Source organism: Theropithecus gelada, chromosome 1 (genome assembly GCF_003255815.1).
Source record: "Theropithecus gelada isolate Dixy chromosome 1, Tgel_1.0, whole genome shotgun sequence".
NCBI lineage: Eukaryota > Metazoa > Chordata > Mammalia > Primates > Cercopithecidae > Theropithecus > Theropithecus gelada.
Window position 1 is genome coordinate 139457260 of NC_037668.1, and position 15086 is coordinate 139472345.

At 41.1% G+C, this 15086-nt stretch overlaps 1 protein-coding gene, 1 long non-coding RNA gene and 1 pseudogene across 3 annotated transcripts in view; 2 read left to right on the forward strand and 1 right to left on the reverse strand.

Moving 5' to 3' along the window:
* Positions 1–12941, forward strand: part of ACBD3 (acyl-CoA binding domain containing 3) — a 47641-nt gene extending 34700 nt beyond the window's left edge. The window contains exons 6-8 of the mRNA XM_025381990.1: positions 1633–1819; positions 4500–4784; positions 10803–12941. Of these exons, the coding sequence (XP_025237775.1) occupies positions 1633–1819; positions 4500–4784; positions 10803–11014 (684 nt within the window). The 3' untranslated portion in view covers positions 11015–12941. The remainder of the gene's footprint in view (positions 1–1632; positions 1820–4499; positions 4785–10802) is intronic.
* LOC112622402 lies at positions 1395–9624 on the reverse strand. The gene is made up of 2 exons (XR_003118982.1): positions 9553–9624; positions 1395–1863 (listed from the first exon to the last, which is right to left on the reverse strand). It is a non-coding gene; the product is annotated as an uncharacterized LOC112622402 (long non-coding RNA).
* On the forward strand, positions 11340–12941 carry LOC112630079 (annotated as a pseudogene). The gene has a single exon (XR_003120810.1). The product of XR_003120810.1 is annotated as an uncharacterized LOC112630079 (transcript).
* Positions 12942–15086: the final 2145 nt, after the last annotated feature.

Sequence of the window (15086 nt, forward strand, 5' to 3'; positions counted from 1 at the left end):
CTGAGTATTAGTTACATGGATGTGTTTGATTTATGAAAATTGATCAAGCTGTGTAATTTATCATTTGTACACTTTTCTACATGTATGTTGTAATTCAATTTCTAGTTCCCCACCAAAATTACCTGAGTAATACTAAGGTATTTGAAGTAGTATCTGTCCATATTGATTTAGAAGAGGAATGTCCCAAAATAGTCCTTTGGATTTAAGATGTTTTTACTGCCATTTTGACTCAGAGGACATTTTGATTTTGTATTTATGAATACACGTTTCAATCATAACTATGTAAACAGTGACAGATTTTCATTGAGAAAATATTTTTACCTCAAATTGCATCCTGTAAGCCTGTGTTTAATTCTTAGGTCAGCATTTCATAACACGATCAACACGATTAACAATTTTCAGTTTCATTGTGATCATAATTTTTCCCTGAAGTTTTAATTTATTGATTTTTTGGGGTCAATTATGTTAGAATAGTTGTCCATATTTGATTTTTTTTATCACTTTGGGGGCCCATACCAGATTTTACTAATTATAGCTTCTGCCTTTGTGAATTTTCTTCTGTGACTATTTCTACCAAGTTTAATTTTTCTTTTTTTTTTTTTGAGACAGAGTCTTGCTCTGTCACCCAGGCTGGAGTGCAGTGGCCGGATCTCAGCTCACTGCAAGCTCCGCCTCCCGGGTTCACGCCATTCTCCTGCCTCAGCCTCCCGAGTAGCTGGGACTACAGGCGCCTGCCACCTCGCCTGGCTAAGTTTTTGTATTTTTAGTAGAGACGGGGTTTCACTGTGTTAGCCAGGATGGTCTCGATCTCCTGACCTCATGATCTGCCCGTCTTGGCCTCCCAAAGTGCTGGGATTACAGGCTTGAGCCACCGCGCCCGGCCAGTTTAATTTTTCTAATTTAAATTTTGTGTAAAGTTTATCAAGATTTTTTTCTTCCATCAATTTTAAGAGCATGAGTTACTGTGTTCAGTTTTTGCGTTTAATAGTTTTATTTTGGGTTATTTCTTTCTTTCTTTCTTTCTTTTTTTTTTTTTTTTGGAGACGGAGTTTCGCTCTTGTTGCCCAGATTGGAATGTAATGGCACAGTCTCAGCTCACTGCAACCTCCGCCTCCCCGGTTCAAGCGATTCTCCTGCCTCAGCCTCCCAAGTAGCTGGGCTTAGAGGCATGCACCGCCATGCCCAGCTAATTTTGTATTTTTAGTAGAGACAGGGTTTCACCATGTTGGTCAGGCTGGTCTTGAGCTCCTGACCTCAAGTGATCCACCCACCTGGGCCTCCTAAAGTGCTGGGATTATAGTTGTGAGCCACTTCGAATGGCCTTACTTACTTCAATTTTTCCTGGTTAGTTTTTATAGTGATTCTCAGATCACAGAAATTTGAGCCTTAGTTTTAGGTTTTTGTCCACATTAATTATTTCTTATTTATTTTTTATTATTTTTAGCTGTCAGTTTGATATTGTACTACTAATATTCATTATAGACAGGATAAAAACTGATAAAAAATTGTTAATAATTTCTTGAGCATAGCACTTTGGTAGGGCAAAAGCATGGTATCAGATGTACTCCAGGGCAGGTGTCCTATTTGCTAGCCTTCCTGGTCAGTGTGTCTTCACTTTCTCTTGATTTGTAGGCAGCATTACAGAAACAACAGGAAGTAGTAGTGGCTGGGTCTTCCTTGCCTACATCATCAAAAGTAAATGCAACTGTACCAAGTGATGTGATGTCAGTTAATGGACAGGCCAAAACACACGCTGACAGCTCCGAAAAAGAACTGGAACCAGAAGCTGCAGAAGAAGCCCTGGAGAATGGACCAAAAGGTAGGTTTTGCATATGTGTTTGTCCGGATGTCATAATTCCAAATCTGTGAAAGGCAAAAATCAAGAAGTCAGGTTATAATTAGCTTTTGAGAACAATTACATCTTTGTGAGAGTTGAACTTTTTTTTTACTCTTTTTAGTCTGAATCTGATGCTCAGGTGACTCATAGACCAGTGTAGAAGAGCAAATCAGATGTCTTTGGACACTTTTTTTTTTTTTTTTTGAAACAGAGTCTTGCTCTGCCGCCCAGGCTGGAGTGCAGTGGCGTGATCTCCGCTCACTGCAAGCTCCGCCTCCCGGGTTCACGCCATTCTCCTGCCTCAGCCTCCCGAGTAGCTGGGACTACAGGCGCCCGCCACCTCGTCCGGCTAGTTTTTTTGTATTTTTTAGTAGAGACGGGGTTTCACCGTGTCAGCCAGGATGGTCTCAATCTCCTGACCTCGTGATCCGCCCGTCTCGGCCTCCCAAAGTGCTGGGATTACAGGCTTGAGCCACCGCGCTCGGCCAGTCTTTGGACACTTTTAAGACAAAAGTTATGTTTTGTCTTATTTTATATATATATATATATAAATTATCTATTGCTGCATAACAAATTACAGGCTGGGCGCAGTGATTCATACCTGTAATCCCAGCACTCTGGGAGGCTGAGGCGGGAAGATACTTGAGCCCAAGAGTTTGAGGCTGCAGTCAAGTATGATTGCACCTGCCTGGGTGACAAAGCAAGACTCTCAAAAAAAAAACAAAAACAAATTACACCTAAATTTAGTAGCTTGAAATAACAATAAACATTTATTCCTTTCTTGCACAGCTTCAGTGGGTCAGGATTTCAGGAGCAGTTTAGCTGAATGGCTCTGACTTAGGCTCCCTCATGAGATTGCAGTCAAGGTGTTGGTGCCGAGACTAGAAGATCTGCTTCCAAAATGGTTCCCTCACATGACTGGCTTTTGGCCAGAAGCTCAGTTACTGGCCCCATGAAGCCTCTCCATAGGGCTTCTTGAGGGTCCTCAAAACAGTTACTGGCTTCCGCTAAAGCACATGATCTAAAAGAGAATAGGGCAGAAGTGGCAGTGTCTTTTATGCCTTGACTTTGGAACTTCCCACCATCATCTGTTGGTCACACATACCAATCCTAATATATTGTGGGTGGTGACCTCACAAGTGCATGAAGACCCAGAGGCGAGGATCCCTGGGGACCATCTTGGAGGCTGGCTACCATATAAATATATATATTTTTGAGACTAACTTATGTTGCCTAGAAAATAACTGCATTGGCCGGGCACAGTGGCTCACGCCTGTAATCCCAGCACTTTGGGAGGCCGAGGCGGGTGGATCACGAGGTCAGGAGATCGAGACTATCCTGGCTAACATGGTGAAACCCCGTCTCTACTAAAAATACAAAAAACTAGCCGGGCGTGGTGGCGGGCGCCTGTAGTCTCAGCTACTTGGGAGGCTGAGGCGGGAGAATGGCGTGAACCCGGGAGGCAGAGCTTGCAGTGAGCGGAGATCACGCCACTGCACTCCAGCCTGGGAGCACAGTGAGACTCCGTCTCAAAAAAAAAAAAAAAAAAAAGAAAAGAAAATAACTGCATTTTCAAAGCTCTACTAACTTTCCATGGGCAGCTCATTTGTTCATTCAGCAATTAGTTGAAGGTTTCCTGAGTGCTAGGAGTACAGTGGTGAGGCAAAATAACACACAGAGAATGTAGATTGTAGCTGTGGTAAGTACGGTGATGGAGAGAGAGGTACATTATCTTTGAGAGAATGTAAAACAGGAAAGTGTGACCTAGTCAGAGAGGCCACCAGAGGCTTCCCAGAGGAAGGGACATTGACCTAAGATATCTGAAGCAAGAAGAATTAACTAAGTAAGGAGGAAGAGGAGAGCATTTCAGTGACAGTAGTCACGGATGGTGGTATGGTTCATAAGAAATTTGGTTTCAGAGATCTTCTTGTCTGTTTAGAACAAGTAATAATTGCTTCAGAAAAGGCTTTGAAATCCCTTGGTTTACTGCCCCCCTGCCTTTTTTTTCTTATCAAGGGATTATACTAGCATTTTCAAATGAGAGAAAATATTTCAAAAGCTCTGTGACTAACTTTGAAAAACTTACTGCATAGTCAAGTGCATATAGATACTGCTCAGTAACAAGACTTCACCCCTTTTTCTCAATCCCTAGTGGTTCTAATCCTGTCTGAGTTTTTGTTTCTTTGAGCTCCTTTAGAATAGCCCCTAGAACTTTGGGATAGTTGGAGGTGAAGAATTTTTCAGCAGACAGGCTGAAGTCAAAGTCCAGCTTTCTTTGTTCACATCTACAAGAGTAATTTATTCCTAAAGCCAGAATCTCTCTTCCTTGCTAAGAATATTTCCCTCACTCCAGCTGGGGCCTTCCCAGGGTCATTCTTGAATCCCCATAGAGGGAGTGTTGAAAAAAATTCGTTTCTACGACTGTGGGCTGCTATTGTTACTTGAAGAAGTGTGATGACCTCTGAGTGCCTGCAACATTGTTAAACATAGTAATCTGGAGAGACTCCCATAGGGAGGCTTTTTTATTCCTCCTCCTTGATCTAAGTTAGACCATATTGTACTTGGTGCCTGAGTACAACTGATCAGGTAGTCCTATGAAAATGTGGCTACCTGCAGGGTGAAGGCTCTTTTTCTTTAGCGTTTTAATTCCTGTTGCCTTTAGAATCTCTTCCAGTAATAGCAGCTCCATCCATGTGGACACGACCTCAGATCAAAGACTTCAAAGAGAAGATTCAGCAGGATGCAGATTCCGTGATTACGGTGGGCCGAGGAGAAGTGGTCACTGTTCGAGTACCCACCCATGAAGAAGGATCATATCTCTTTTGGGAATTTGCTACAGACAATTATGACATTGGGTTTGGGGTGTATTTTGAATGGACAGACTCTCCAAACACTGCTGTCAGCGTGCATGTCAGTGAGTCCAGCGATGACGACGAGGAGGAAGAAGGTAGAACCTTGGTCCATATTCAGTAGCTGCTGGGTTGTATGTTGGCAGAAATGGTACATGGTTCAGGTGTCACCCAGCCTTATGCTTCCTGATTAACACTTCATGGTTAGGGAACACTTTCTTCATTAGTGGGACCTTGGGCTGAAAAGGTTGTGAGGCCAGGCTCCTGTAGGGGATTGAGGCCTGAACCTGAATTTTTCAGAATGCCAGAATCTATTTGGCAATTTGCTATTTTACTCCTTTCTGAATACTATTTTACTTCTAACCTTGTGTGTTGAAAAACCAAATATGCAAGATCACTTTTTAAAAATTTAAAAAAATTTTTCTTTTTTTTTGAGACGGAGTCTCACTCTGTCGCCCAGGCTGGAGTGCGGTGGCGTGATCTCTGCTCACTGCAATCTCTGCCTCTTAGGTTCAAGCGATTCTCCTGCCTCAGCCTCCTGAGTAGCTGAGATTACAGGCACACACCACTATGCCTGGCTAATTTTTTGTATTTTTAGTAGAGATGAGGTTTCACCGTGTTGGTCAGGCTGGTCTCGAACTCCTGACCTTGTGCTCCACCCACCTTGGCCTCCCAAAGTTCTGGGATTACAGGCATGAGCCACCACGCCTGGCCCACTTTGAAAAATTTTCAAGGAGCAAGTAAGAATTCCTGTCAACCCTGGCATTTACTTAAATGTATATCGTTGATATTAGCTTTTAAGGTCATTATTCTAAGATTTTTTATGTAAATACAGAAACTCACCAGAACATTCCACTTAAAAAAAAAATTTCAATTATTTTTCCATTTGAAAATCCCTATTTTAGGCCGGGCGCGGTGGCTCAAGCCTGTAATCCCAGCACTTTGGGAGGCCGAGATGGGCGGATCACGAGGTCAGGAGATCGAGACCATCCTGGCTAACACGGTGAAACCCCGTCTCTACTAAGAAATACAAAAAATAGCCGGGCGAGGTGGCAGCGCCTGTAGTCCCAGCTACTCGGGAGGCTGAGGCCGGAGAATGGCGTGAACCCGGGAGGCGGAGCTTGCAGTGAGCTGAGATCCGGCCACTGCACTCCAGCCTGGGCGACAGCGCGAGACTCCATCTCAAAAAAAAAAAAAAAAAAAAGAAAATCCCTATTTTGCTAGAGTGGAATTTTTTACTTCCTCTGAAAATAGAAATAATAAGTAGACAATAAGTTTCTGTCTAATAAGTAGACAGAAACATATACAGCAGGTGTGCTATAACATTTCTTGAGATTAAGTTTAATATTCAGTTTAAGAGTTAATATTTAATTTAATGCTAATCAAAAGATAATCCAAATATAATTCTGTACCATTACCTACATGAACCATCAGAGTATCCCAGAAGTTTCAGTACATCTTGCAGATTGACTTATTGTCTGAGTAAGTAGACAAAATTGGGTGTTTTAGAGGACAGTCTAAAGGACAATCTAAAATATCTTGGTCTAAGAAATAGGTTTTTGAGAAGATGTATTTTTGTTACCCAGGGAAAGTTAGAATGTAGGGTTTGTTTATGTACACTTAATAAGCACTTATTTGTTGACTTGATTCAAAGTGATGTGGAATGTGTGCTCTGTGAGAATGGAAAAGCACCACGTCTCAGTTCTTCCGGAATAACTGACCGTTTACAAGGTGGCTTGTAAATAGACTGCTTGTTCTTGAAGAGGGTTGGTATTGTTGCTTTACAGATTACAGTGGGATAAAGTTAAAAAGATATTGTTGGAAGTACATGGAATAAGCCTGAAAGTTCTATCAACTTGTGAAATACAGAGTTGTCCAATCATGTTACCATACCATGCAACACCCTGGGGCCTCTGGGGCTATCTACAGAAACATACATAGCAGGTGTGCCATAACATTTCTTGAAATTAAGTTTAATATTCAGTTTAATAGTTAATATTTAATTTAATGATAATCAAAAGATAATCCAAAGATAATTCTGTACCATTATCTACATGAATCATCAGAGTATCCCAGAAGTTTCAGTACATCTTGCAGATTGACTCTTACCCCAGAAGCAGATTTTAAATCCTTCATTATACCACAGGTCCAGATTCTAGCTGGTAAATATGGAAGCATGAGCTGCTTTGTCTTACATGGCATTTTGTTTTCATCAGTCTTTATTCCTGAGTACCACAAGCAAGGTAAAACATTGCCCATAAATAATACTGACTGAGACAGAAAGAAAAAATAAAAGATTGAAAAAGCCCGGGCCGGATGCAGTGGCTCATGCCTGTAATCCCAACACTTTGGGAGGCCAAGGTGGGCGGATCACAAGGTCAGGAGTTCAAGACCAGTCTGGCCAACATGGTGAAGCCCCGTCGCTACTAAAAATATAAAAATTAGCTGAACGTGGTGGCGGGTGCCTGTAATCCCAGCTACTCGGGAGGCTGAGGCAGGAAAATCACTTGAACCTGGGAGGTGGAGGTTGCAGTGAGCCGAAATCACACCACTGCACTCCAGCCTAGATGACAGAACGAGACTCCGTCTCAAAAAAAAAAAAAAAAGAAAAAGCCTGTCTGGGCATGGTGGTTCACAACTGTAATCTCAGCTTTTGGGGAGGCCCAGTAAGGAAGATCTCTTGAGGCCAGAAGTTTAAGACCAGCCTGGGCAAACCGTTTTGTAGAGTGACACCCCATCCGTCCAAAAAAAAATTTTTTTTTAGTTAGCTGGGTGTGATGGCATGTACCTGTAGTCCCAGGTACATGGGAGGCTGAGGCAAGAGGATTGCTTGAGCTCAGGAGTTCGAGGCTGTAGTGAGCTATATGATCACGCCACTGCATTCCAGCCCGAGCGATAGAGCTAGGCCCTCCCTCTAAACAACAACAACAAAAAAAAAAACAGATGGAAAAAAACAAGAAGCGGTTAGAGAGCGGGACTGTAGCAGATTGGCCAGGGGCCACTACTGTTTTCTCATGTGACCTTCAACAATGTCAGAACCTGTTCTGTCCTTTCTGTTGCATCACAGGGACTCATTAAAGTCAGACTCTGCAGATGTCTGGGAAGGAAAGTTTTTGTATGTGTACAAATTACTGTACTTACAAAGAGCTGTGTGAGGCCAGGCACGGTGGCCCCTGCCTATAATCTCAGCACTTCGGGAGGCCAAAGCAGGTGGATTGCTTAAGCTCAGGAGTTCAAGACCAGCCTGGACAACATGGTGAAACCCTGTCTCTAGCAAAAATACAAAAAACTAGCTGGGCATGGTGGTGTGCACCTATAGTCCCAGCTACTTGGGTGGCTGAGGTGGGAGGATTGCTTGAGCCCAGGAGGTAGAGGTTGCAGTGAGCTGAGATTAAGTCAGTTCACTCCAGCCTGGGCCACAGAGCCTGACCCCATCTCAAAAAAAAAAAAAAGATGGCCGGGCGTGGTGGCTCACACCTGTAATCCCAGCACTTTGGGAGCCTGAGGCAGGTGGATCACCTGAGGTCAGGAGTTCAAGACCAGCCTAGCCAACATGGTGAAACCCCATCTCTACTAAAAGTACAAAAATTAGCTGGGCATGGTGACGTGCACCTGTAATCCCAGCTACTTGGGAGGCTGAGGCAGGAGAATTGCTTGAACTCGGGAGGTAGAGGTTGCACTGAGCCGAGATCATGCCATTGCACTCCAGCCTGGGCAACAGAGCCAGACTGCATCTCAAAGAAAAAACGAAAGAGCTTTGTGAATAAGAATTCTCTGTTCAGAAATTGGTTGAGGTAATGTGTTTCTCCTGACTTGCCTATGAACCCTCAGCTGTTGATAGTTTTGGGGTTATATTGGTGTTGGGAAGATCACTGGTGAAAATGGCAGGGGTTGATTTCTGGAAATGAGAACCTTGATATCCTTGATCTTAGCTCTAATGTGTCCCTCAAATGAAAGATGGCATTACCTGTACTTGTGCCATTCCTAATCATAAAATGATTTGCACTAAAACATTTTAGCCTCACAGCAGTGAAGCTTTATCACTCCTAAGAATTGTTCATTAAGTGAGTGTAACTTTATCCCATTTAAAGATTAGCTCACAAACTGTATTTGTCCATATGCCTTAGAAACTACTGTCCTACCGTATCTTGTATTTCTTATGGTAGAAGAGTCTGGGTTTTTTGTTTTTTGATTTGGTTTTTCTCCCTTAGGTCTTGAAAGGTAGACAGAGGAGTTTGCTTTCTTTGAAGAAGCACGGATGGTAACACATCCTCCTGTTTTAATTCTCCACTTTATTGTTTACAGGTCCTAAACCTTTGCTTAAATTCATAAAAGATGCCTTTTCATCTATCCCAGTAAGCTTTAGTTTTATAGATTTTGAACAAAATTTGAGTATTGAATCAATGGACCACTCTGTTTCTTGAATGTCAACAATAGTGTACATTTTGGATGGTTCTGTATTTCTCATTTGCATGTGAAGCATGCTTAGTTATAGGTATTTCTGTGGTACAGTAAATCTGATTTTGACCTACATTTATTAGAGTGCCATCTGCTTTTTTAAAATAAACATTCAATTTTAGAATAGTTTTAGATTTACAGAAAAGTTGCAAAGATAGTTCAAAGAGTACCCATATACCCTGTACCAAGTTCCCTCTGTTGTTAGCATCTTACATTGTACTGGGATGCACTCATCACAGCTAATGAAACAGTATTGATACATTGATTCATTAATTAACTAGAGTCCATATTTATTCAGATGTTTTTAGTTTTTACCTAATGTTCCCGGATCATTCCAGGATGCCACATTATAGTGAGTCATCATATCTCCTTAATCTGCTCTAGACGGTGAGAATTTCTCAGACTTACCTTGTTTTAATTTCCTGATAGGGGCCATTGACAAGCATCACTCAGTTAATTTGTGTTGCCAGAATTCACTCTGCCATGTTATAAACCTGAAAATCCATTCCTGTAGTCCCAGTCTCTTAAAAAAAAAAACAAAAACAAAAAACATAAACCTGAAAGTCTTGTCTTCTATAGTGATTACTCCCTTGACCTCTTTTCTTTGAGCCAGTTTGTATTAAATATGTTAAACTGAGACTTCAAAGCTGGTTCATAATTTTCTCATTCCTGTAGGTTTCTAGAGGTATTTTTTTTCCGAACCTTATAGCATTACAGTTCAGAAAACTGTTAACCGGGGGCAAACCTATAATCAGAGCTCGTTTTTTGCCACTTAGATCATCTCTGGGTTAAATTGGCCTAGTGAAAATAATTGAATTTTCAGAGTATCTCTGAATGCCTGTCTCTCTACTATGGTTTTTTCATTTTATTCCTTCTATTTAAGATATACAGAAAGCAATAGTCCTCACAAATCATCTTCCATCCTTCTAAAATGGGGAGGAATCATATTGTTCAGAAAGAGGATGATGAGAGCAACATTTTCTTGTTACTCAGATGAGTGAAAGTCCAGGGGGATGAATTAGGAATTGAATGGCTATGGAAAGGGGAAAATGGGACCTAGAAATAGGAATGGTAGTAAGCACAGAAAGAGAGAGGATGCTGACCACTGCTACCACTAGATACTCATCACTGGGCTCCCAGGGCTCAGAACAGGGTTTGGTATATAGCACATACTCAGGTATTTGAATGAGTGAGTGAATGAATGAATGAACTAATAAATGCTCATATGCACATAACTTGTTCAATGGTTCAACAGAATTCCCAACAAGAGCAGTTTCTCAAAGAAAGGATAGGCTGGGCGTGGTGGCTCACGCCTGTAATCCCAGCACTTTGGGAGGCCGAGGAGGCGGATCCACAGGGTCAGGAGGTCGAGACAATCCTGGCCAACATGATGAAACCCCATCTCTACTAAAAATACAAAAATGATCTGGGTGTGGTTGTGCACGCCTGTAATCCCAGCTACTTGGGAAGCTGAGGCAGGAGAATCGCTTGAACCCAGGAGGCAGAGGTTGCAGTGAGCTGAGATCACGCCCCTGCGCTCCATGCTGGGTGACAGAGTGAGACTCTGTCTCCAAAAAAAAAGAAAGGATAGATTTTAATTGCTTGATGCAAGTGTGGTTTTCCTGAATCTGTTCATTGACTTGTCTCTGTTCTTACAGAAAACATCAGTAGTGAAGAGAAAGCCAAAAAGAATGCCAACAAGCCTCTGCTGGATGAGATTGTGCCTGTGTACCGACGGGACTGTCATGAGGAGGTGTATGCTGGCAGCCACCAATATCCAGGGAGAGGAGTCTATCTCCTCAAGTTTGACAACTCCTACTCTTTGTGGAGGTCAAAATCAGTCTACTACAGAGTCTATTATACTAGATAAAAATGTTGTTACAAAGTCTGGAGTCTAGGGTTGGGCAGAAGATGGCATTTAATTTGGAAATTTCTTTTTACTTTTGTGGAGCATTAGAGTCAGGGTTTACCTTATTGATATTGGTCTGATGGTTTGTGAACTCTTGCTGAGAATCAAAATTTCCTTGAGACTCTTTAGCATTCATACTTTGGGGTTAAAGGAGATTCCTCAGACTCATCCAGCCCTTGGGTGCTGACCATCAGAGTCACTAGTGGATGCTGAAGTTACATGAGCTACCTGTTAAATATTTAAAGTCTCCAAAATAAAACACCCCAACGTTGACCTTCCCCAGCTGATGGTTAGCCCCTTGCTGCCTGCTCCATGTGTCTTATGAGAGCCCATAGTTACAGTGACCTCTAATTTGAAATCCTTAAGTTAATAAGTCTATATCAGGTGCAGCTGGCTTTGATTAAAGGTCATTTTTAAAACTTAAAAACTCAAGACCTCACAGATTATAATAGAAAAAGAAATGGCCTCAGTTTGATCTTGTTTGGAATGACCCAGATTGTTTCTGCTTTAGGTGCAGCTGTTTAGTTCAGAGTTATATTACAGAGAATTATTTTCTGAGATAATCTTAAACTAGAATGTTCAAAACTAATTGATAATTGAAGTATCAAGATACATAGAACACCTCAGAGATTTTTCTTCAGGAACTTCCACAAACTTTGAATCTTTGTATCTTTATTTGGTATTCATACTACTAGTAGCAAAATACAAGTTTTTTGTTTTGTTTTGATTTGGCTTCATAGAGTATCTCAAATTGAAAGAAACTTTTCTGCACAAAGAATACAATTAGGGATTTTGTAAACTCAAATTGGCACCTACTGAATTAAAATACATAAAATCATTTAAATATAATTCAGCATATGGGAGGTAACATTGCACTAATATGGAAATCACTGCCAGAGACAGTCTATTTTCTTTTAATTTGTTACTACTTAGTCACAAATCCTATGTTATTCCAGTTTGGAATTACTTATTAAGGAGAATTAGAAATACATATGCCCATGCTTAAATTTTATAGCTTTAATTTGTATTATTTCTTTATTGGCGGGAAGAGGTACATCTTTGTTTTCCTTACTGAAAACAAATATGGATTAATTGCCTCAAATTTGTATAAGTGATTGGCTAGTGATTCTTGTTTTCAGAAGGGAGAGTGGTGTAGATAGAAAATGACAAAGATGGCAATATACACCTAATGTTGTTACATGTTGTTACTGAAATACTTAGATTTTTAAAATTTCAAATCCTAAATCACTTCTTGTAGGAGGGTTTTCATTAACTAGCTGCAATATATACAGTTCACTACATATGGGTTGTTTGAGTTTTTTGTGTGCTGTATTTCTATTCTGTTTTTTAATACCTGGTTTTGTACATATCTAACTCTGTTGTCTTTTGGTTGTTCAGAAACTGGATTATTTTTTTCTTAGGCAGTGCTTAATTTGTGTTTTTAAATTTTGATTCAGAAGAAGTCCCAGCTCATAGGTGTTCATACTGTTACATCCAGAACATTTGTCAGGCTGTCAGCTCTCATGTACATATGGTATAGAAACCATGGAGTTAGGCACTTCCTGGATTTTTTTTTATGAGAAAATACTGTATTTAAAATGTAAAATAAACTTTTAAAAAGCAGGCACTAATATATATTTCTTCCAGCCTTTGATTACAAATTTGTCCTTGCACATGTTAAGATGAACTATCTCCTAAAAATATGATTGTTCTTGGGAGCAGTGTATGTTACTTTACATAGCAGCGGTTCCTGTCATGTGTTCATGTCAGAATATTTTTGGTTTTAAACCTTTTTATTGCCTTTGGCTGTTGATTAGTACAGTACAAGTGCGATTTCAGAAAGATCTTGAAAGTAATATATTTAATCAATTAAAATGTTTATCTGTAACTTGTTGATGTTTCATTAATATAGTTACTCTCTGAAGCATTAGTTCAGTATTTCAACATTCGGGTAGGAGAAAAAGAAATGTTTCAAATATCTTTTTTTTAAAGGCTGTGGTTGAAAAACAACTCTTTCTGGCCCATTATTTAGTTTTACTATTAATTACCTTACTGAGTTAAAATAGATTTAAATTTTTCTACACTTTCAAATGCAAAGGCTAGCACTGATTTTTCTTCTTGAAAATGACTAGGTTATAAAGCTGTTTCTCTACACTACCATGTACGTAGTGTGTTCCATGAAATACATGGACCCAGCACACTTTAATGGATCTCCAGAGGCAGAGCCCTCACTCACTCGGGGTGGATGATTGCAGAGCAGTTGTGGGGAAGTGCCCAGTCAGTATGATGTGGAGTCCCAGAATGAGGTTGCTACATCCAGATGACCCCACTGATAGGCAGGGTGACCGGCGTCATTTTTTTCTTTTGAAATCTGGGGAGACAGATGAGGTGACCCATCTTGATCTTTTTGCTGTGTGGGACACCATAAAGCCAGACTGAAGACGCATTAAGGAGAGCAGCTGAGATAAGCACACCTTGGAAACCATGCTACTGAGTCTTGACCATCTGTCTTTTGGAGCAGGAGAAGCAACCAGTTCAGAATAATAAATAATTGCTAATAATTCATTAGGGCTTAAAGTTCAACCATGAGGGACTGGGTGCGGTGGCTCACACCTGTAATCCCAGTACTTTGGGAGGCCAAGGTGGGTGGATCAAGAGATCGAGACCATCCTGGCTAACACAGTGAAACCCAGTCTCTACCAAAAATACAAAAAATTAGCCGAGTGTGGTGGCAGGCACCTGTAGTCCCAGCTACTCAGGAGGCTGAGGCAGGAGAATGACATGAACCTGGAAGGTAGAACTTGTAGTGAGCCGAGATGGCGCCACTACATTCCAGCCTGGGTGACAGAGCGAGACTGTCTCAAATAAATAAAAATAGAAGTTCAACAGTCAGTAACCGGGCATGGGGGCACACACCTGTATAGTCCCAGCTACTCGGGAGGCTGAGGCATGAAAATTGCTTGAACCCGGAAGGCAAAGGTTGCAGTGAGCCTAGATCGCACCACTACACTTCAGCCTGGGTGACAGAGCAAGACTCTGTCTTGGGGAAGAAAGAAAAGTTCAACAATCTACAACGAAAACCATCTTTGCTTCTCTCCCTGGCTTTTTCTCAGTTCAACACTTCAGTCTGCAACCTAAAAACGTGTGCCTGTGTATCTACTTGGGGTAGAGCAGATCTTCATTTCCATTCATTAGTTTTTCAAAATATGTGTGCATCAGTATTGGACTTTTGTCTCACATATATCTCAGTACTTCAATTTTCTTAAAATGTTTTTTCTTTTCCTTTTTTTTTTTTTTTTTTTTTTTTTGAGACAGGGTCTCACTCTGTCACTTGGACTGAAGTGCAGTGGTACAATCACAGATCACTGCGGCCTCAACCTCCTGGGCTCAAGCGATCCTCCCACCTCAGCCTCCCCAGTGGCTGGGATTATAGGTGCATGCACTACCATGCCTGGCTAATTTTTGTATTTTTTGTAGAAATGGGGTTTTACCATGTTGTCCAGGCTGGTCTCAAACTCCTGGACTCAAGTGATCCACCCACTTCAGCCTCCCAAAGTGCTGGTATTACAGGCATAAGCCACCGCACCCCGCCCTAATTTTTATATTCTTAGTAGAGATGGGGGTTCACCATGTTGGCCAGGCAGGTCTCAAACTCCAGACCTCAGGTGATCTGCCTGCATCGGCCTCCCAAAGTGCTGGGATTATAGGTGTGAGCCACAGTGCCAGGCCAATAAAAACAATTTTTATCTTTGTCCAAGGTCATTAACTTACATGTCTCCAGTGAAAGGTAGCACCCCTTTTTTGGGCATGGCAAAGTGTGGAAATGTGAACATGTTTTCTATAAGATCTACATTTTGCAACTTTTAAAATTCCAGGTTGTGTTTTGGATAACTTTTAAGTATTATGTCGTGTTCTTTTAATAACTGTGTGTTCTTCCATAGAATGTCTTTTTAGCTATTTTTCTGTTGTTGAACATTTAGGTTACTTTTGATTTCTTTGTTTTGTTTTGTTATCATTGTTATTAGAAGTGATG